The 24876-nt window shown below is 35.6% G+C and overlaps 1 protein-coding gene and 1 long non-coding RNA gene across 2 annotated transcripts; one reads left to right on the forward strand and one right to left on the reverse strand.

Annotated features, from left to right (window-relative positions):
• Nucleotides 1-586: 586 nt before the first annotated feature.
• On the reverse strand, nucleotides 587-1586 carry LOC142981038 (uncharacterized). Its single transcript, XR_012959915.1, has 2 exons — nucleotides 1240-1586; nucleotides 587-752 (listed from the first exon to the last, which is right to left on the reverse strand). It is a non-coding gene; the product is annotated as an uncharacterized LOC142981038 (long non-coding RNA).
• Nucleotides 1587-2254: 668 nt separating this feature from the next.
• LOC142981263 (3'-5' ssDNA/RNA exonuclease TatD) lies at nucleotides 2255-24636 on the forward strand. The gene is made up of 6 exons (XM_076127058.1): nucleotides 2255-2403; nucleotides 2477-2655; nucleotides 4508-4606; nucleotides 7676-7839; nucleotides 19288-19634; nucleotides 21005-24636. The coding sequence occupies exons 2-6, from the start codon at nucleotides 2514-2516 to the stop codon at nucleotides 21165-21167; spliced, it is 915 nt and encodes a 304-aa protein (XP_075983173.1). The 5' UTR covers nucleotides 2255-2403; nucleotides 2477-2513; the 3' UTR covers nucleotides 21168-24636.
• Nucleotides 24637-24876: the final 240 nt, after the last annotated feature.

Raw genomic sequence — 24876 nt, forward strand, 5'->3', positions numbered from 1 at the left:
TTATTTTTACATTTACCTACCGATCATATAAATTAGCAAATACTACCTTATGGAAGGAAAGAAGATAGCAATAGAGAAAATTGCTTTATACAAAAAAATGAATCCAAGACCTCATGGCTGCAACACATATGCCGGCGGCGATGCAGTTCAGAACTGTCAAATGCTTGAATCAATCCTTCGAGTGTTAGGAACAAATGACGCCGGCAAGCCGCGTAACCCGCTGGCACAAGAGGCGGCCATGCCGGCGGCTCAACCAGCGCCGGTAGTGTTTGTAGGAGCCCTCAGACATACCTAATCAGCAGTCAGATACACTACCAACCACATCACAGGGACACACATGTACACGTTCTCCCTCTTTAAATAAATATCTGCATAACTGAGGATTCTTTAGAAACATAACTTACTTTACGTGAGTCTGTGTGTTTGTTCACAATAAATTCAAAAATTTGCTGAGTATCTTTCATATAGGTTTTTAACAACATAGGTATGAAGTGATAGTTGGCTGAAGTATGATAATAATTTGGCTTTGTGTTTGGACAGAACTGTACTTACTAATTTCACTAGTTTTTTAATAAAAAAAAAGACATAATTAACCATTACTTTATTCTACATTATTTGTTAATATTACAATTTTTATGTATTTTTGTTGCACCTTAAATTTACTTGACTTCAATTTGCTTAAAATAAGTCTTATTTACATGAATGAAAGTGCTTTGACATCAATCTTTTGAAAAGGTCATATTTTGAATTGCCTGAAACAAAAAAAAAGAAAAATAAATAAATTCAGTTTTCAGCTCCAACTGTATTTTTTTTTGACCCTAGTACTTTTTTTAGGGAATGTCATCATTGTCCTGTATGCATCTGTTGCTAGAGAATTAAGTAGCATCAGATAATTTATTTGGCTAAAGAACATCTCTATTCATCTAAACGAAATAAATGTTGCACAATGTTTACCAAATTTTATACAAACACCCGACAAAAAACACAGCTTAAACTAAAATAACAATCAATAATCCATTATAAATGCACAAATAATAAGTATGTTATAATAGTAATTTACATTTAAAATGCCAGTCCTAGACTTTTAAGCAATATGTAATAATGACGACGCATTATGAAACAAGAAGCCACCAAATTAAGACAAACTTCTGGAAATACTTGGGAAGGTACATACTATATTTTGATAACATAATAAATTATTACATAATGAAGTAAGAGTTAAATAATTTGTGCAATTACTCTCGTTATCGGCAACTTGTTCCGTTCCTCGGCGGTCACCAAAGAGTCAACTTGTTGGAGTCTGTACCAGGTATAATGAGCCCCTATCAGCATAGGCACCATGACTATGAAGACTAAGTTTCTAGAAACAAACGACTTGGTTTTCATGTTTGCAATAATTTTGAATTTCCGTCTATTTACTTCGTAATATACCAGGAACAACAGGAAGTAGTATTTTTGTTCCTGAGGTTATGAAATTTTTATTACAACTGACAGCGTATTCTGGATTCGTACAACCCAAAGTATTTAGGAAGATCACTTATTTTGTAGAAATCGAAGAAAATTACATAGAATGCCTGACTGGTTGGGACTTCTTAATCTGGTCGTATAATAAAAACAAAGAAACAGCTGTCAATGTTTTGGAGCGTTCCGAATTTCCCACAACAAAATCATAATATGTAGGTTTCTTAACAAAGTGACTGCACATTACAAAAATTAAAAATATTTTAAAATAAGAAATAATTATATATATTAAATACGGTATTGAGAAATTCAAATGTTATTTCAATCTACTATAGTTATTTATTTATTTGATTGTTACTTTTTACTTATGACTGCACACGTGAATTTTCTAATAAAATTGGCTATATAAGCCATCTGCGTGCGCATCAGCGCCGACTTAATTAGAAGGTGAAGTGGTCGCCATGGCCGAAATCGGTCGGATAGATAGATAGATAGACTTCTTATCTAAGCTTTCTGTAGGTAGCAGGTTTTCGATTGTTTCGTATGCGTTTAGTTACAAATAACATGATATTTGAAAAACACATTTTTAACTTTTTCTGTTCCTCTATATCTCTAAAAAAAGAATGAAAATTATGTATAAAATATTTTTGATCGTATCATAAAAAGTTTGCTAATAAAATTTATTTACTGATGAAAAATAAAACGTTAAGTGCGTTTGGCCTATTTTTTTGTGTTTACATAACAGCCTATGGGCCATGCGGTGAATGTTACTTTTAGCCAATCATATGGCTGTATAAAACGAGCCACTTGACACATTAATTTGACGTGCGTCAAGAAAAACTGGCCACAAAAACATGGTGGCAGCTCAGTGAAGAGGGTGAACCTTTCGACTAGTCATAAAAATTAAAGGGGCTTATTTAGCAGGAGTGTTTGATACAATTTGTAAGTGTCGTCTTTACGGACCGCTTTACTCTGAAATTAAGAAAAAATTATTAAATGTGGCCTCAATTTGCAGGTAAACACCGTTTAATAAGCTTCATACAAAACCAAGAATGACGTCTGAAGAAACTCCGATATCTGAACAACTGAAGGGTTGTTACGAGAATCTTATTGTAATCGACATTGGCGCGAACTTGACAAACAAGAAATACGGCCGTGATCTCGATTCTGTCGTGCAAAGGGCAAAAGATGCAGGTTGGTTATAATTTTGTGAGCAAAAAAAAAACATATGTACGGTTGCGTGTATCACCCAAGTGATTCAGTGTTACGAGTAACTACAGTCGTGTATAAAGTAATTTATTCATTTAAAATGATTGCACATTGAATTCCTTGCGAGTTAGTGGGTTATTGTCATGCTGAATGACTTTTTTTATTGTTGGAATGTGCACAATTTTTATGTCTATGTGCAATGATATATGAGTGAGTTTTACATTAGAAAACTTGAATACAGGAAAGTGTTACCTAAGTACATACCATACAATAATTTTGAACACACCTGTAAGGTGTATAAACAGCAGAAAACAACATAACTAAATAAAATAACAGCATAGTTGTATATTAAAAACAAATTGCAGCTATTTAATTACTAATGCAATTTATTTAGAAGGTTAAACAAATTACTCTACATCCTTCCCTACTAATATTAAATACTAGAGCATTCATATGTTTTTTTTTCTGTCAAGATTTGTGTGTAAAAACTATGTCCTTAAAAATGGCTAATAGTCCTACTATATTTCTTAATTTTAAACCTTAATAAAAGGTTATTAAAAAGCAATGAAGACACCTGTTTTGCACTTTCTTTAAAAAAAAATGTAGTATCGAAGATGTATGAAGAAATGTTGTAGAAAATATATTAATTAAAGTTTCTAAATTAGGGGAATTATGGCAAGAAACATTTTTCGTTGAATCCTCCTATATAGCACATGTAACTGGCAGCTAACAACTACAATATGGAAGTGAATGAGATAAAAAAATTTATGGCTTTGCTTTTCCAATGGGAAAAGAATTGCAAAATGTATGAATGTGTGTTGGTGAGTTTCAATGAGGCTCAGTGTATATTTGTGAGTCTGTACCAGATAAGTTATAATAATTAATAAATGACTAATGCATTAGTAATAGTCATGTTAATTACAAAACAACATGTTAGTCTGTTGATAAACAGACTTTGTTTGTGTACTAATGTAATATCAGATGATTTATCTGTATTGTGACTATTGAGTAGACGTGATTGATGCATGACAAGTCTAAGGTTTGATTTCTTATATATAGCGATGCTGTTTTTTAAATCTTACACGGTAAATTTACTGCCTCTATGGCGCTGTTGTTTAGCTAGCGCGACCTCCCGCCGTTACAATTGCATTGTCGCGGGTTCGATTCCCAATGGTGCTAAATGTTATCAAAATCAATACAGTAGTTTCGCATGAAAGAATAACAGACTATAATTTGTAGGCTAGACTAGTCACACTTGTGGTTAGCAACAAGTCTGTGAACAATTTCACTCCTATTGTTCATTTTATACACTTCATAAAGAACAATTATTACAGACGTTAAATAATACAAAAATTGAGACATTGTTTTAACTCTACATAATGTTTTGAACATTTCTCATTCATATTACCTACCTTTTCAAAATCTGAGCAACTTTGCGTTTTGTTACAAGTTTCGAATAAAATGTTGCCTCTATGTAAAAGTGTACTCTAAGTAGTCGCTGTTTGCGACTTCGTTCGCATGTTATTTGCCCGGGAAATCTTTGTGTGTCTGAATATAGCTGCATGCTACTGTGCAGACGACGAAAAACGCTTCTTCAATTCTTGCTATGTTCAATCAAGCAAAGTTAAACCGCGCGTACTCAAACAGATAGCTTTCCTTCTCGCGTTCTTTCAGAAGAGATACACCACTGCCATGAAAGCATGGTTAAAATAACTATTCTACTAATTGATTGAATTAATGAGTTAGTTCCTTCCTCATTTCGGCAGGAGACTTTCTCCCAGCAGTAGGATAGTAATGGGTTATGCAGGATCCTGTTAATAAAATGTGTTGTTCACAGGAGTCCAAAAGATCATGGTCACAGGAACATCAGTGAGGAACAGCAAAGAAGCCCTAAGACTGACCCGCCTTTATCCCAGCACTATATACTCTACAGCCGGTAAGATTGATAACAGATGCTTCTATCTATCTATCTATGTGTCATCTATACTAATATTATAAAACTGAAGAGTTTGTTTGTTTGTTTGTCTGTTTGAACGCGCTAATCTCAGTAACTACTGGTCCGATTCGAAAATTTTTTTCAGTGTTAGATAGCCTATTTATCGATGAAGGTTATATCACACGCTACAACTCGCACATCACGCTACAACTAATAGGAGCAGAGTACCAGTAAAAAATGTTACAAAAATCTCTCTTATGTAACGCAAGCGAAGTTGCGCGGGTCATCTAGTTCTATCTATTTATGTATCCACCTATCTAATCAGCCAGTTTTCACCTACAGTTATTGTTAGGCCTTCTCTTCAGTACGCCACAAGATATGATCCTTCACTTATCTCATCTATAGCATCCCTGCACATTTAACGATGTCGTCCGACCATCTAGTTGGGGGCCTTCCTTCTGACCTTTGCCCATTTCATGATCGCCATTCAGTTATTGCTTTGGTCCACCTTCCATCTTCACGTCTAGCCAAATGCTTATTTTGCTACAATTTATAATAATTGTAATCGCTTTTTCATATAGGTCGATTTGAGAAGTCCTTATAAGAGGTTAGGGGCGTAGTACTCGTAATTGATCGCTCTGTAAGATTTCTTCTTATCGTATGGTTAGTGGTCAACCTAGTGTCAAAGTTGTTCAAGCCGCCCGAAGGCCTTTGACATGGCTTAACGACTGTTATAGTAGTAGATAACCGGGACCGACTTTTAACGTGCCCTCCGAAGCACGGAGACGCCCAGTTCAAATACCACTATGCGATCACCCATCTATGGAGTGACCGCGCCAAGGGTTACTTAACCCACAGATCGTACACCGACCGGTGAGCGCAACTGGCTATGGGCGTGAGGATTAAGGAAGTTTGTAGGGATCGGTTCAAAGTAAAATTACGGTCGCAGTCTCCGGTGTCGATCTATTGTCGGTCTTTAGACTGTTAGACAAATGTGTACAGGGTGCATCATACTTCTACTAAACGCGCTAAAATTGCAGTCAAAAAAATGGCCACTGTAATCCAGTGATCTATTGTTACCCAGTCCAAGTGTATTAGTTGCATAATCATTCTACGGAGTTGATGTTACGACACGTGCACTTTCGCTTTTAAAGTAATAAATTTAATTTCGCGCAATCTCAACAATTGACCGTGTTTCACATGACATTTAATATAACTTGGTTTACGTTAGAAGATAATAACAACAGTATTTTTGATAAATTTTATAATTTACTAGCTTTCGGCCTAAGGTAACCTACCCCCACGGTAATAAGGCGGGATTTCATGTATGAAAATTTTGCCCGTGGTAAATTTTATCAAAATACGTTCAGTAGTTTTTACGTAAAAGAGTGACAAACATACCTACGTACATCCATCGAAGTGATAATTACCTCGATTAATCTATTAGCATCAAAAGAATGTTTAAATTATCGATATGTTGAATCAAATTCTCTATCAATTTCGTATTATGGTGAAATAATATACGGGCTGAGTTATGGGGTAAGCAAGAGGAAGGAACGGATTGACACGCCATAATCTTACGTCTGGCCCAGGTCTCATGAATCGTGATAGTTAGACAGGTGAAATTTTCATGGATATTGCTTATCTGCTGCCGCTATAGAAACAAATATCTTAAAAAAAAACGTATAAAATAAATATTTAAGGGAGTTCCCATACGACAAACGTGTTGTTTTTTTGCCGTTGTTATAATGGTACGGAACCCTTACTGTACCAGACTAATTCGCAATAGACATAAAGTTACAGTATTTTAAAAATACAAAGTAAATACCTAGTTAGTGAAATTAATATTTATCAAAACTTAACCCAGTTTTTTAACAAGCTTGATGTACATTTCCTTACGATTAGTATTCAAATATTTAATTAAACGCTATATAAACTAATTGCCCCACTTTTACGTTGAACATTACTGTTTAGCTCTCTCTATGCGTTATGCGCATAATATGATAAACTAACTGTGCCCCGTAGTTTCACTTGTTTTATGGTGATTACGCAGACTGCCATAAAAATAATAGGGTAAGCATAAATAGACTGATTAAAAATTATGAAATTTGTACGAGGTTCATCCATATTTCTCATACTCCATACATACATTCAAACAATCGCGCCTTTTTCCCATAGGAGTAAGCAGAGACCAGAGAACGCCACCTGGTACGATCATTGCAAACTTTTTTTTCGTTAGTTATGTTTGAAAGTTATTACAGACTGAAACCTTAGGTACTTAATCGATCGCAGCGAAAAAGAGTACTGACTTGACTGGTAGTCAACTAGCCTATTGTTACTTTTCGAGTAGTAGTTCTAAAAATCTGTGATAGAGAAGTATTCTGATATACTCGTAGATAAGAAAATACTTATAGTTCTTTGTCTGACCCGGGGATTATACTCGAGACCTCATGATCAGCAGTCGGATACGCTACCGACAGCGCCAACAATTAACTAAAATAATTAAAATTATATTTCTACACATTTTTATAAAATTTCCCGATTATTTGAATGTGATGATTGATTGTGCGTTCTGACAGCCATTCATCATTCAAACGGCTAGAAACTGATTTATATAGAACTGCTATTACGTTTTTAATGAGTATTATGTAAAGAGAAATTTGAGATATAACTGTAACTGTTTAGTTTTATTTTCAGTGCAAAAAAATATATTCTATTTTCTAGTCTTTCAAGATATTTATTGTACTATTTAATCTAGATGATCTTTGTAAAACTTTTCCTAACGTTTGTCCTTCAGTAACATTCCTTTCCAACTGCTTTTGGTACTTTTGAAGAAGGCGTGATATTACGTACACATTTACGTTTTTTCATACATTTTTCTGACTGCTTCCGTGACGCAGTGGATAAGGTCGCCAAACCGCTACCATTGCGTCGGAAGGTCGCGGGTTCGATTTCCACACGGAACAATTATTCCACATTTCGGGTCTGGTTGTACTTTGTGTTGTAAAAACATATTATCTTTGACCTTAGCCTTATTGGTAGGATGTTTATTGAAGGTTTTGTATGCAGGTGTACATCCACACGATGCCAAGTCCATGATAGAGGAAGACATGTGGGGCGAGCTGCACGAGATCGCCGCTGCGCCGGAGTGCGTGGCGGTCGGCGAGTGCGGCCTCAACTACAGCAAAGACTTCTCCGAGCCCCATGTGCAGAGAGACGTGTTCAAACGACAGGTAAGGACCCCTACTCCTTTTTTCTTTATTTAGCTGTTCTTCAGCCCCTTTCCGTGCTCCGCTAATAAGCCATGGCATTTCTTGCTCGTCTAGCTATCTCCGTTTGGAACTTTTCTACAGACCTTTCTATGTTACTGCCGATCCTTTTGAGGTGCCCGAAATTAAGTGTCCACGGAAATTGTCTCAACATTTTTAAATAAGACCGTAATCTGCGCATTAACGTTTGTCGTATTCGTTGCTAAGAACGCTTGCGAAACTTTATATTACACAAAATTATTACACATCCATCATCATCATAATCATTGTCTTACACTTATCCGTCATCAAATAGGGTCGAGACATAGTCTTTTCTTATACCCATCTATGTATATCAGCCGTCAACGTCTTAACCATTTTCATTTCTATGTCTTCTTTTACACAATCCATTCAAAAGAACATTAATTCGTGTATATAATTTTTGAACCTCTTTTCCCGGTATTGCCATTAAATGGCATAGAAGCTTTTCCGTTAATTTACAAGCATACATTCTTGTACATTGAAATAGGTGCTTCTGTGAAATAGCGATGACGCGCGTCGGATGATGTCACCTATCCCACATCGATCCAGTGTTCAATATAAATACATTCTACCTACTAATACTCGGGAATACTCTCGCGTGAATCATCTTGTATTAAGTCATTTTGTTTGTCCGTTTTGTTCTGTAAATCTTGGTAACAGCAAACCTACACACTAGTATATAGAGACTCGAAGACTGACCACGAAATGCGTTGTCTTTTTGTTAAGCCAAAGGCACGTAGAACGTTGGCGTCTATGATTTCTTATTATAATCCACTAGCTGACCTGCGCAACTTCGCTTGCGTCACATAAAAGAGAATGCGTTAATTTTTTCCCCTTTTTTGTAACATTTTTTACTGGTGCTCTGCTTCTATTGGTCGTAGCGTGATGATATATAGCCTATAGCCTTCCTCGATAAATGAGCTATCTAACACTGAAAGAATTTTTCAAATCGGACCAGTAGTTCCTGAGATTAGCGCGTTCAAACAAACAAACAGACAAACAAACTCTTCAGCTTTATAATATTAAGTGTAGATTATAATATTAGTATAGATTAAGCACTGTATGCGTATTACGTATCTCAGTTGAGAACTAGTATACGTCAAATGGATTCAATTGACGTAGATATACTAGTTGACTGGGCCTAAGTCTTTTGCTATCATAGTTAATGACCAAATCAGCTCACAACAACTTAATCTTCACAGTAATTTAAGGAACCTAAGACTTTATACATATTCTACCATAGAACCGTTAATAGTCAGTATGTAGTGAATGTAACTTGGCACTGTGCCAAAATACTAGTGCACTCGCATCTGCAGTAGCTTCACACTATTTCTAGAGAGAAACTATGCACACAATATGAAAAACGACTACTTGAACTCAGTTTTAAGACTATTTGACGCTTAACAAAAGTGGTTTGAATAATTGAAAGAAAAGAAAGAAGAAAGTGTATTTAGTTAAACCAGCAAAGAGACACACAAGAAAGATACATAGCACGATATAAAATGGTTAAGAAATAAAAATGTATTATTTTTAAGGAATTGAATGTACTAGAAGATTCATTCGCAGTAGTATTTTTTGAATTCGACAGCCTGATATACCCAAATTTATAGGGCAGAGGTATATGAAATAAACTCCCGTTTCGCCGTTTACAATGTTCGTTTCATGTAATAGGGGGCGAGCTTATTGCCATATACCGGACACTTACCTATTTTAAGCTACTATTAAAAACATTCTAATATATAAATTATAATAAACCCGACCCGAGAATCAAATGCAAAACCTCGTGATCGTAGTGTACACTGCAGCGTAGACCACAGGTTCTGTCATCTTTATTCGAAACTCATAAATATCTCTTTTATTCGTTTAAGAATACACACAATATAAATAAAATAAAAAAATAAAAGGTTTTCCCGGCGCATCTCATAAGGCACGTTTCTGAACGGATGTTAATATCCGCTTTACAAAACGAGAATGGATGCTCGAATCTTTTATATAATAACTCAAGATGTCTTTTATCCTATTTATATTTAAATGTCCATCTTTGTGTTACTGCGTTTTGATATACTAATACTAGCTGACCCGGCAAACGTTGCTTGGCTATATAAATTAAAAAAAAAGTGTCACTTATGGGATTTTGGCCGATTCTCAGACCTACTCAATATGCTCACAAAATTTCATTAGAATCGGTCAAGCCGTTTCGGAGGTGTATGGCAACGAAAACTATGACGTGAGAATTTTATATATTAGAAGATTAAGAAGGAGGAGCATTTCGATGTGTTTTTATTTTTGTTAGACTTATAAGCGGATTCTGTTTTATATTGTGAACTCGGTCGATCATGCTTTAGCTATGTTAATAAATTACAATTAGCTTTAGTTCGAAACAAACTCGATCGATTTAGAATCTAATTCTGCGAGGACTTCATTCACTTATCGTATGGTTAGTGGTCAACTTAGTGTCAGAGTTCTTCAAGCCACCTGATATCCCTAAACGTTATGTTGATAGATAACAACCAGGATTGACTTTTAACGTAACCCTTCAAAACCCTAAAGCAGTTTAAAATTTTAGTTAACTGAAAACAGAGGTGACTGGAAACTTGGTTTTATAATAAAGTATGAAGATAATTTTATTCCTTTTTTACGACAATAATAGTACCAAATAAGTAAACAATCGATCGTTCTACTCTCGCCGATACAAAAAGGTGAAATCACGAAAATAGTGATGAATGCATTGACATTGAACGATCAATGCTGTATATTAGTACAAGTGCGTTGAACGACTACTCATGAAACACTCGATCGCTTTAGTTAAATACCAACTAGGTTTGATCCGCGACTCCGCCCGCGTTTTTGAGTGGCTTACGGATGTAGGATAGTATTTGTGTAGGTTATGTGTTGTTTCGGGGTTATAAGTTACAATACTGCCAAGTTTCGTCAAAATATGTTAGGTAGTTTTGACGTGATCGAACAGAAATACATGGATCTTTGTTTGTTTTTCTTTAATGCAATAATTCCTGCACGGATTTTTATCACGTTCGGTAGAATATTGATCATTATCAACAGATTATATAGAAAAGTTTATTATGTCCCTTTTGATGCTCGTCTTTCCTAGGGAAAGAATGACAAGGTTATGAGGTGTTACTACTAAATATCCGCCCTGACCTGAAAAGACACCAGTGCCTCTACAGATACACCTTGCCTCATTGAGACTACCGTAGAATTTATTTTCGTCCATTGCCAGTATGTAATAACATACCTTTTACAGCTAGAAATCTGTTGTTAAAATTTAAGAGGAAATCGTCACATTTACATGCTTGAGTAACATTAATAAACGATGACGTCACACGTGTCTCGCCTTGATTGCTAATATTCTGCATATTGTCTTCAGAATAGGGCTGCTATCCGTACCGTTTTCCTCAAATAGTTAAGTCAGCAACCTCTTATCATGCTGAAACTATTAACTCTTGTCCGGTTCGACTATAGTTATGTGACATTACTCGCATATTTTCGGTTACCGTAGGATTTCCGGCAGCAAAATTATCCTCCTAAATCCTTTCTCGGGTGTTCGGTTTCTAGTACAAGATGTTATCCTGATCGATTCAGTAGTTTACTTTAGTCATGAAGAATAGACGAACAGGTAGAGATTTAGTTATATTTGCATTTAAACAAATAATTATTTTTGGACAACTCATGTACGGCCATCTGATTCCAAATAAAACAGAGCAAAACTGATGAACACACTTATATACTCCTGAATAAATATTATTATGAATATAAGTCATTTATATCCAGTCTCAAAACAGACTTACTCGTGCTCATCACATAAAAAAAGGTGAATAGGTGTTACCCTGTCCCGGGTAATTACGATACTACCACACAATAATTTCGGTACTGCGTGAAGTGGCCAACCCTAATTCAATCTAATATAAGCACGCCTCATTTTGCAACGTTCAAGTTCTGAGTCAGGTGCAATTGTGACCTGTTTCTGTTGTTTAAATATACATACGCACCTGTTGTGTGAAGTGAAGCGACGGTAATACGGTACCGCACTGGATGGGTGAATAATTTTGAAAATTATGTTGGTGATTAAAGATCAGTACCTAGTTTAAACAATTTCACTCTTACCTTAATTTCGGAACTAAAAGCAATAGCTTAAAATTCAAGCCGTAGAAGCTATTTTTTGGGGATACGGGATTCAAACTTGAGACTTAGTAGTCAGTAGTCCCTTAAACACATTCTGATTGGCGCTACTCTGCTCGTGCTTTCCCCCACTTCTGTTCCTTAGGGCTTATTTCCGAAAAGTAGCATAGTAGCCTGAAGCTACCATGCAAAAGTTTATCAAAATCGGTCCAGCAGTTTAGCCATAAAGGGGTGGCAGACAGACGTTGGAATTTATAACAGCAGTAATGTGGATCAAATACTGAATGTTTTAATATAGGTTCGTGTTCCGATAAAGGTTAGCAACCTCTTATACGGTGAGCTATTGGCAAACGATACGACCTTGACGAAAATAGATCATTTATAATAATAAATTACTCGTTTAATATTATTTTATGGTTTAATTACGACCTCATTAAACTGCCTGCATAGATACAGGGTGTTAGACACATGGTTGTCCAAACAACATAGCCATCTAGTCTGGACAGCAACCGACACTTTGGTACCATTCTACCTATAGAATCTTTTTATATCTATCTATAATGAAAAAATGCTGTGCCTCTACATTTAATATATTTACAAAATAATCAATGTGGTTTAGGAACAGTAATAGAACACATTTCGGAAAAATAAAATGTCTGTTTGTCTGTATGTCTTACGCGGTTCTCCGGAACTACTGGACGGATTTGAATGAACCTTTTTTTGTTGTATACCTATTAAGTCTAGACAACATAAAGCCTATTTTTTTTTAAGAACGAGAAAACTGCCTCGCGCCGTCCTTTATTAGATAAAAATCTTTCAAAGAGAGTATTCTATGACAAAACAAGTATAAACTAGTATGAAGCATAATACAGAGAATTGATTTCAATTGAAACTCAAATACCAAACATAGCTTATGAACTCTCACAATTGTCATCAATCAATGGGTTTCAATCTATTGTTCATTGTCTATTTTAATGTACTGTAAACTTGACCTATTTACTCTAGATCTATTTGTAAACAGTTCGAGGCATCATTATTTGCCTCTGTGGTCAGAGTATTTGTGACTGTAGATCGCAGGTTCGATTCTCGACTGTTTTTTTTTCTATTTGCATTTTAAATTGTGTCGCGGGGACTTTTAGAAACATAAACAACGGATACAAAGTACAACCAGACCCGAAACAAATATTTGTGGATAGCACAAATAATTATTTCGTGTGGGAATCGAAACCACGACCTCACGACTAGGGAATGCAATCCCGACTCGAGATCGTCAACTCGAGATCCCTCGCGATCAGAAATATCAATCCCGCGGGATTGCATTCCCGTCTAGTTAGTAAAAATAATACAATTCGAACGGCTTGTTTAATGTAATATGTGTGTGATAGTGTGGTGAATGCAATAAATTATTATTCGAAAGAAAATAAAAGCCTTTATTTTTTCAATATTACTAACAACGTAACATAATTAACAGGTGTAATAACATGAACATAATCAAAAAAAGTAGGTGTAGCTCCAGGAGATCAAAATAAAAAGTAATCACATGGCATTTTGAAAGTAGCCTCTTAAAATACAAAGTGTATCAATAGTACGAGCTTCTAATCGGCATCTTAAGTCTATTGCAATGTAGCCAACTGCTGAAAATGCCCTCTCCGACAATCCCGAACGGGATCTCGTAATATTATGCTTCGGGATTGATCCCGAAAAAATCCCGAACGGGATCTCGCGAGATCGGGATCCCGCGAGATCGGGATTGCATTCACTACTCACGACGTAATGGTAGCGGCGTGGCGACCAAATATTTGTGGATCGCCCAAATAATATAATTGTTCTGTGTGGGAACTCTCGACCTCCCGATGCAATGGTAGTGGCGTGGCGACCTAAGCCAAAGTTTTTTTATAAAAAAATAACCCCATAAATCCCCTACCCCTATGGGGGATGAAACTATACACGCACACTATCGTTCGGAGCGCGAGTTTCTCTGATGAGCTAGTTTATTATTGGTAATGTGTAATATGTCCATATAACATATAACAGCTAATAATTATGTTCTATTAAATAGGGTAATGACCTTCTTATCGTACATGAACTTAATTCGCCATACACAAATGTATCAAAACAAATAATTGTTATCAACTAATACATATTAATTAATAGTACCTAATTGAATAAACGTTTGAAATGTATCCATCTTAAATTGGCAAGTTTATATCCGAAGAAAGACACAAACTAAATTTTTGTAATTACTTCTTAATGGACTCAAAACCGGGATGAGAATTTGTATGAGGGTCAGCCAGTATATAAGATGTTATACATGCATAACATCACGCTTTTTCCCCATAGGGGTGGGCAGAGACCAAAGAACGCCGCTTGAAAAACTTTCCTTGCCTCATTTACATCCATATATCTTGTCATACCGTATAAAGCGTTTTATACCTGACTATGACTTTATTCGAACGCATTACTCCAGCGCATCACTCCTTGAGCTAAGCTATTCATCCGCCCGCATCTGTCCATTGTCCAATTTGTCCGCATGTTATCATGATTGTCCACATATTGATAGGACAACAGACAACGCAGTTTAAAGTAGACAATTGACCTTTGAACATTTTATATCCAGTATGTGCTACCTTATGCCCGAGACGCCCGCGTGAAATATCCTGCGGCGTAAAAAGTAACCTATATAATTAATTATTCAGCTATCAGTAACGCGATTCTCTACATTTGGAACTATCGAAAATCGAAAGTTTGACATTTAAAATGTACTGCCAAAACAGTTCGTACGACGCCCGTCAGAGGCACTGTTCAGATTTTGATACAATTTTTTCGATGGCTAGCCGGTTGTCGGTAGTCGATGGTGGTATAAAATCGAAATGTGCACTACATTTCGTTAAAATGCCTGCAGTCGTTTTTTCGTGAAAGAGTAACAAATGTATCATATCCATCCATTCACACTTACAAACTTTCGCATTTATAATATTAGTAGGATATTAGTTTGAATAAGAAGGGCAAGTACTGAACTTAAAATTCGACCAGTATTGCGATGGAGTCACAAAAATCGTCACAGTATTTTGCAATTCTAATCGTTAGTGATCTGCAATGACCATGGCATTGAACTTGTACCTTAAGCAATGTCAATACCGTGGGAAGTAGCATTATTACAAAACTAGCTGACACGCGCGGCTTACGCGTTTTAAAGGAGATCATCCATTTTGGGCCTTTTTTCAAAGTGCCGGCCAACAAAAAAAAGTGGCATGTATCGATAGACCTAGCCATTTGAAGCAATAGTTAGTATGGCACGAAACCGGTAAGGTCGCTTTGAACCGAGTTATACAGGTTCGAAGATTCTGATGAAGAAGAAGTAGGGTGATTTTTGAAAAAAAAATTCTATGGTCCCAGGTTGTCAACTGTCTCCCTTCTTTTTTATACACAAAATAGTTGAAGCAGTTTAGCAGTAAAAGCGTAACAGACAAACAGAATTTCGTATTTATCATTTTAGTGTGGATAACAAATCAATTAATGTATAATAGAATACGGGAATTAACGCGAACACGCATTTTACCTTAAAATGCCTAACGTTTCGGCGCAGGTTGCACTCGCCGTGGTCCCGGGCTGACTCAAACATTTTTTCATTCAAAAAAATCAGTTGTAGTATAGATAGATGTTATGATATTCAAGTTGTTAAAATTTTCGGGTCAATAGTGTATATGTACGAAAACCGGGACTTAAATCTGTCATTACTGGCTGCAGGCAATCGTATAGATTCCGGTATATTTCCGGATATCAAGGCCATTTTGTAACACTATAAATGTGCTACGGTCAGCTTGCTGTTTGTCTTGGGTGCCTACCCAACTGTAAAAAAATCCTGTGATGCCTCGCGAAAAGAGCCCAAGGCATAGCAAGGCAAAAGTCAAGCCGAGCTAATACGCTGTCCAAGCACAATATCAATTAAAACAACTAAAATTTTCCTCCTTTTAGTGAAAGTCAAGATAAAACGGTATATTAACATCTTAATCTCGAGATCTGCTCTTAAACAACGTAACACGGAAACATCTCGTTTCGTTATGTTGATCAAAGGACTGGCAGTAACGCTGTGCTAATTATAGCTCGCTCCAGACCGTTTGACGGCCATCGCTGAACGTTTACACCGAAGCTGTGGATATTTGATCGCTTCACTATACGTTTTTTGGAAAACTGTATAACAAAATGATCTTATTTTGATATCTAACAAGTAACCATGGTAAAAACAGAAATTCTTATTAGTTTGATAATGTAAAAAAAAAGATTTTTCTTTATAACTCCCTTTTCTATGTACTACGATTTGAGGCATATCAAAGTATTCCCGAGGAAGGAAAGAGTATAATTTGGTAAAGTTAACCCGGCCGGGCTGCTAGACCTAATGAAAATTAATTGTAAATGAGAAAATTTGAACAATATAAATGTATGTATATTTGTATGATTGTACGTTTGGTACTCATACGCAACCTACTGAACGTATTTTAACGAAATATACACGGTGAATTTATCACCGATTGACACATAAGACTTTTTACCCCTGGGAAATCTTTTCACGCGGATCAAGTCGCTAGAGTTTTATAAAATAACTAGCGGACCCGACAAACGTTTTCCTGTCTAATAAATTAAAAATTAATTAAAAAAACATTGTCTAGCGGACAAAATTGTGAATCTAAACCATTCTCAGATCCCCTTGAACACACACAAAAAAAATCATCAAAATCGGTCCAGTCGTTTAAGAGAAGTTCAGTGACATACACACTTACAGAAGAATTATATATATAAAGATTAGTTACACGAAATTAAAAACCTGACAATGTAAAGCTAGGAACAGTAATCGTATAGTTGCACACATTAGGTACATTTGGCAACGCATTATGGCCGCCAACGCGTTACTAATTAGCGCTATAATTAACTTAAACTGCGGTACATAACGTTAATTGTGATAACAATAGCTGTGTGGGGAAATTGTACGTCCCTTCACTTTGTTCAAACATTGTTGATGATTCCTTGAAGGGTTTATTTATTTACTAGCTGACCCGCGCAACTTCGCTTGCGTCCAATAAGAGAGAATGGGTGAAATTTTTCCCCGTTTTTGTTACATTTTTTACTGGTACTATGCTCCTTTTGGTCATAGCGTGATGATATATAGCCTATGTCCTTTCTCGGGTATCAAAGTATCTCCATACCAAATTTCATGCAATTTGGTTCAGTAGTTTAGGCGTGATTGAGTAGCAGACAGACAGACAGAGTTACTTTCGCATTTATAATATTACTAGCTGACCCGCGCAACTTCGCTTGCGTCACCTAAGAGAATGGGTCAAAATTTTCCCCGTTTTTGTAACATTTTTCGTTGCTTCTCCGCTCCTCATGACCGTAGCGTGATGTTATATAGCCTATAGCCTTCCTCGATAAATGGGCTATCTAACACTGAAAGAATTTTTCAAATCGGACCAGTAGTTCCTGAGATTAGCGCGTTCAAACAAACAAACAAACAAACAAACAAACTCTTCAGCTTTATTATATTAGTATAGATAGTATGGATTTGACATATCGACAGCATAAACACAAAAGTATACAAAAATATAAAAGTCTTGTGCTCACGCCAATTATAGACATGCACAACATTTATATGTAAGTAACATAGAAACAACATACAAAAAAATATAAATGTGACTTATAAACTATACCTTATATTCAATAGGAACTGTAATTATAACGTAATTTAATACAAGTGGGTAGTTCAGGGGGATCATTTGTATGATAAATTTGTGTAAGTATAAAGGTTCTTTATTCACAGTCACAGTCACAGTATGACAGTCTTTAACAGTAGTCCGAAGCTTGAAAGTCTGACAACCAGTCTTATCGAAGGGTATCGTGTTATAACCCAGGTAACTGGGTTGTGGAGGTCAGATAGACAGTCGCTCCATGTAAAACACTGGTATTCAGCTGCATCCGGTGAGACTGGAAGCCGACTCCAACATAGTTTGGAAGAAAGGCTAAGCCATGATGATAAGGGTTCTTTATTGCGCTTTTTATACCTGAAGGTGTAGGCAGAGCAGGTGTATAAAGTACAGCTTCGTTTCGCTACCAATGTTAGTTTGAAGGTATTTTTATCGGGACCCCTATGTTTAAGCAGAGGTTATGAAATGTTTTGGGTAAACACTCCCGATTCGCCATTTACGTAGATACTCCCAATATAATAGGACTGTTAGGTATGCATTATGCAGATTTCCTTTTGAAATATATTTCTTGAATTGGTTTCTACTAAGATCTTTTGGGTGTACAAAAAATACATCCATACTAATATGATAAATGCGAAAGTAACTCTGTCTGTCTGTCTGTGTCTGCTACTCAATCACGCCTAAACTACTGAACCAATTTGCATGAAATTTGGTATGGAGATACTTTGATACCCGAGATAGGACAAAGGCTATATATCATCACGCTACGACCAAAAGGAGCAGAGTACCAGTAAAAAATGTAACAAAAACGGGGAAAAATTTCACCCATTCTCTCTTATGGGACGCAAGCGAAGTTGCGCGGGTCAGCTAGTTCGTCATATTTTAAAGGCAACCTTTTACATCCATATTAGTTTACCCAAATAAAAACTTCCGTCTGCTCATTAATCTCTCTGTAACGGTTGTAACTGTAAGTATGTGTGTCAAAAATACACTGTGCCACAAATATTTCAAAACTGAAAACAATTAAACGTAAATATTTTGCAGTACTATCTCGAAATACGTCTAGACTACTGTCTACTTTACTTAGTGCATTAATTAATTAATTAACAAACCGCTCTAAATATACTTTCTAATAAGCTACTAAAAACAAAATTATTTTTAAGAACGGTTCCTAACATTCTTTACTTTCGTTCATATTACGAGTTACTTGACTCAAAGTAGTTCAACCCGCCTTTAGGCCTCTGACATGGATTGCTGCTAGATATCTTATTGATAAATGGGACCGACTCTTAACGCATCCGAAGACGTGCAACTTAAATCTTACTCAGCGTCCCATCTATGGAACGTTCGCGACAAGGGATATTTATCTGACTAGCTAAGCTATTGCCCAAAAATAAGTAGAAATGCTCCTTGAAGTTCAAAATTTTGTTATTTTCGCCACTTTGCATACGGGGCTCTCTACTTACTTTTTAGACTGTAGCGCAAATGTTTTACCATTTTTCTGCCAGCTTTTACAAAAAGATACACGCTATACAATTATATATCTTTTTGTTTCCAGGTCGAAATGGCATGTGAACTCCGCAAACCACTATTCGTCCACGAAAAAGAAGCGCAAGATGATTTAATTAAAATACTCGACGAATTTGGCACACGCTTACCGGCTGTGGTCATTCATTCCTTCACCGGTTCTGTGGAACAGGGTTTAAAATACATTGAAAAAGGGTTTTACCTCGGTATCACGGGTTATATATGTAAAGACAAGTCCGATGGAGGGATTAGAAGGTTGTTATCTGAAAGATTGCTGCCCCTGGATAAGTTGCTGGTAGAAACTGATTCGCCGTTCATGTATCCGAATATGCGGGCCTCGAAATTGCCGCTGCATGTTAAAGACTCTTTGACTGAGAGGTGAGTTGGCATTTTTATTTTGTTTTTTATTTTACCCGCACAAGAATTGCTCTTGTGTCGCGGGGACTTTTACAAACATACAAACAATGGACACAATGTACAACCAGAGCCGAAACTAATTGTGGATCGCTCAAATATTGTTCCGTGTGGGATTCGGAGACATGACCTTCCGACGCAATGGTAGCAGCGTTGTTTATACTAGCTGACCCGCGCGGCTGTGCACGAGTTCAATGTTTTACCTCCAATTCGAGCTGGGCTGATTTTTAAACAAATCTATAGCCGTTGGTTCTACGCCTGACCGTCTCGTTGGTCGTGTAAGTTATCCGTCCCAGCGGGCTATAAGAGTGAAGGAATAGAGAGTGTACCTGTGTACTGAGCATACACTTAGACACTGTAAATTAAGTCCTGAAAACTGAAAAAGGCTAGGCGGCTAGAAGGACACATTATTATTTCTTCTTATTATTGCATTAAAAAAAGTAAATAAGTACCTCTGTTCTATATTTTATTATAAATATAGACAGATATTCTTATCTCAATAACAGATAATACAGGATATCACGATAACGTTAGTCTTACTTAAGCCGAATTTATTAGGGCGCTATGATAACATGATAAGATATAACGAGATAATACTTATATAAATATGGACTACTTGTTATTTTATTGTATGTAATAATAATTGTATGGACCAGTTATTCATGAGCTGTGAAAGCTTATTAATAAATGCCAGATAATTTCACTGCCTAAAGTGATAGAAATTGTGTGAAAACAACTGTCAGAATTCAGATTACCTGATTATTATGTACTTACACACAGCAATCAATCCATCGATAAACGGTTGGATTGTGGCGCAGTAGTTAAGGTGGTCACCACGCCACTACCAGTGCATTGAGAGGTCGTGGGTTCGATTCCTACATGGACCAATACATAATTGTTTCGAGTCTGGTTGTACTTTGTTCCTATGTTTGTAAAAGTCCCCGCGACACGAGAGCAATTCTTAGTGCAAGAATTGCCTTTAAAATAATATAAAACTGTCCTGCACAGTTGGCTTGTTTTTATGAAATACTAGCTGACCCGCGCAACTTCGCTTGCGTCCAATAAGAGAGAATGGGTGAAATTTTTCCTCGTTTTTGTAACATTAATGACTGGTACTCTGCTCCTTTTGGTCGTAGCGTGGTGATATATAGCCTATGTCCTTTCTCGGGTATCAAAATATCTCCATACCAAATTTCATGCAAATTGGTTCAGTAGTTTAGGCGTGATTGAGTAGCAGACAGACAGATAGACAGACAGAGTTACTTTCGCATTTATAATATTAGTATGGATAGCAGAATCTTGCCGATATTAAATAATAATGTATCGTTTTCCAGATCAATGAACTTCGTGAACAGATACTGCACTTTCCAACGTAACGAGCCGTGTGCTCTGCCAGCAATCGTGGAGCTGGTGGCAGGGTTCCTGGGCCGGAGCCCCGAGGACGTGGCCCTCGCCACCGCGTTCAACGCGCTCAAGATCTTCGGACTTAGCCAGTAAGAGAAACTTATAACAGTGTGAATCAGATTTTTTTTGAAATGCGGGTAGTTGAAAAAAAGTTGAGTAAAAGTTGGTATTTTTTTTTGCATAGTCGTTGTTTATATCTATATCTAAGAATTACTTTTGGTATTACTGGAAAACGAGTTAAAAAGCTCGAAATTCGGAAAAGTTAAGTATCGCTAAGTTTTGTGTCGATCGACCAAACGTCCATTAGTAGTGACGACCAGATCTTCTAAAACTAAGTAAAGATTAAAACTGACACTTCTATAAGCTATTAATGATATAAGAAGATATTTCTATACATTTAGTTGACAAAAATATGGAAATTTTGACATTCAGTATCGTTGTTGACAATCCTTTGGAGATATTGTAAAGTAAAATTCGATTAAATCGGATTCAATAAAGTTTTATATCAGTAAAAGATAATTTTCAGTAAAAACAATATTGCGTTCATTAAAGAGATTATTTTTGAAAACGTGGGTAGTTAGTGATTTAGGTGTGGCAGCTTACTTTTGTTAATCATAGATGGCATTAGCATCACATTTAGATAGACAATTGTATTTTTTATTTATTGGTATTGTTCTAAAAAATCTGATTCACACTATGAAACTATATTTTTTGATAAGGGGGTCTGTTAAAATATTTATTAAAGGATCGAGAAAGTGCCTTACGCGCCTAGTGCCTTGATTACAATGAGTTTACGAAACGATATTATTAACCAGATATGTATTTATAGGCTTTCGTCAAACTGATTTATACTTTAAGTTAATTCAATGATATTGTACTATGATGTCAAGTATAGTTTGATTAAGATTGTTTTAAACCATGTGTGATATAGGTCGAATCTCATTCAATCGGATTCGATTCTGTCGGGAGTAAACTTAACTTAGGGAGTAACTTTGGATTAGCTACGGATCACTTAATTTTATAGGCCTTTCTAGCTCTATTCTCGTCAAATACCTTCCTTTTTTATTCCCAAATAATAAAAAAAAATATAGTCAATTTGTATTCATTACATACTTGTAAAAACATGCGTACAATATCATTGAATTAACATCAACACAATCGAATCAATTTATCCAGTTGTCGACGTGAAAGCCTTAAAGTTTCTTCGACTGTCATCCGAAAGTGATTTTTTAATTTATTTAAAAAAACATTATTAAGTTTATCACCAAAAAAAATGAACTCGAAAATTTAAAAATACTCATCCATGGTTAATGTGCATTTCGATGACAAAATAACGACTATTTTCGCGGCAAAACGAGGCTAAGGGTAGTACGACAATTTTGTCGCAGAAAAATCGCTTTGAATTTTTTGAAAAGTTGCGATTTTTTAAATATAAATAGTCGCTTTTGAATGCAAATATTTTTTATAAATAGGTCCCTTTAAACCCCGACTTCATTTTAGAAAATATTCGCTTTTAAAGGCAACTGTTTAGCGACAAATTTGTTGTGAAACTACCCTCATTAACTAACATTCGAAAGTCTTGCCATTGAATAAGTTTAACTTAAATGTTGCCTCTCTAATAATAAGATTGCCGATTTAGTGACTAAGGGAGGATTGGGAAAGGAATTGTACTGACTGATATTTAAGACATTTCTTCGATTTAATTAAATATTCATATAGAAACTTCTACTGAATCATTGAAGGAATAAAGACGTCAATCTATAATGTATGTAAACTTTAATTGTCTTAGTAATAAACGTCGTGTAAGCTCCGATAAGTTATACAGTGTTTTGTCACTTTCAATTTTGAAACTGTATATGAGTCAAAATCTTTTCTTTATAACTAATCAGAGCTTAAACTACGTTTATTAAGTAAGACATTTAATACCGAGATTATATACGTACTTATAAAATTATTTTATATACTGTTCATTCATCAATCAGTACAATTCCTTATCCTGAAAATAATTTAAAAAACGTAATAAAAATAAACTACGCATGTTACAAACGCGTACCTGAAACGCGCCAAGTCTAAGTATTGCCATTAAAAATATTGTACTTGGTATATTTTTTGCATAATATTTCAAATTGTCGTTTAAGTTTTCATTTGACTATCGTGGCTTTACGCACTCGCATGTCACTGGCAACCCTGGTATACCAACTGATCTCAATAAACGTTGATTATTATTATTAATTGATTTAATTACAAATAACAGTGATTTCATTATTATATTGTCATATCTTTGTAGTAGAAATATGATTACTTATCAATTAGCCGGGTCCCGACTTATCCAAGGTATCTGAGATACATTTAGCAGTGGTTTATTTTTAATGCAAAGGCTATTGAATAGATAGACTACCGCTAAATGTGCCTCAGAAATCGGGTATGAGTGAGCAGACGAGGCAATACCTCGGTCACGCTCATTTTGATCTGGAAGAAAAGAGACAAAAGAGAGATCCGGGACCCGGCTATTGCATATTATTATAAAATGGGTATTGAAAAATTTTTTTTATAAAGAAATTTTCTATAACTGCAGTTTTTAGCTCGCAAGAAGATACTGATTGCATCTCCAGAGTTATATCGTGTATGAAACTATATGATAATATAATAATGACCAAAATATAGTTGTCAAAACGTAAGTGCGTTTTCACAACTCTTGTTTCAATGGCTGCGGTTAATTTCCGAAGTTATTTTAGTAATAATTCTCTAGTTTGTGTATGAAAACGTATTTAATACTAACCTTTATGTATTATTTAGTTAAAGGACGGTTTTATGGACTTTTTCATGACCATAGACACATATTTATAAGAGTTAGTAAGTTTGTTTTAATTAGTCTACGGCTGGAAAAGTCCTAAGGATTGGAAAGAGCTCGTTTAAATCTGTCAACAATAGTTATTTATCAACACTAGTTGTGATTTATTTGGTTGATTTACAAGCTTTTTCTAATCTTTACTTTGTATGACAAAAATCGTCCTTTCAATTTCGGGAATTAACCGCAGTTGGTCTATAACGCCAGTGTTGCCACACTTTATCTAGCACGGTGTTAGGTATCTCTAGTTACTTCGCTCTGCGCAGGGCATTCCTAATCGAATTAAAAGAATATATTTATATTTTTCATCGAATATTTGTAAATAGTTTGAAGATGTGTAATAAATAATATATTATTTAATTAATGTTAATTTAATGCTGTAGTCACAACGAAATCAAAGACTGCAAGTATTAATGTGAACTTGACATATGAATTGTTTTTTTTTGTATCGATATTTTTACTTATTTAATCGATTATCTTAAGGAGTACTGTTATTTCTTTATTTTTTGACAATCACTTTGTTGTAGTGTGTAAGTGACTGTTGGGCCGTCGAGTTAATGTAAAGATATTTATATACGTGTATATTTTTGTCGGTTAAACGGCAGCGGTGGTCCGCAGTTGAAGCAATGTAGTGCCTTCAATGAAACGTCCTTTTGTGATACAATATTTTCATAGAATGTACAGATTATTTCTTTCAATATACAATTAAAGAGATTGTTTGTTTTATTTGTAACATGTCCTTGTATAAGAAAATGTGGGAATTCTTGATTCATCTTTGACCTTATCTCTCTTAAAAGGGCTAAATTCGCCGCGACTATCTTGCAAGACGCTCCTTAATAACTTTAGGTGTAACACAATACTAATAAATGTAAAATTTCGCTTATGTCGAATTCTACGTTCTACATCTCCAAAAAAATTAGGTATGAACAAAAGAAGTTTTAAATAAAACAAAAC

This window comes from Anticarsia gemmatalis, chromosome 19, assembly GCF_050436995.1.
Source record: "Anticarsia gemmatalis isolate Benzon Research Colony breed Stoneville strain chromosome 19, ilAntGemm2 primary, whole genome shotgun sequence".
Taxonomy (NCBI): Eukaryota; Metazoa; Arthropoda; class Insecta; order Lepidoptera; family Erebidae; genus Anticarsia; species Anticarsia gemmatalis.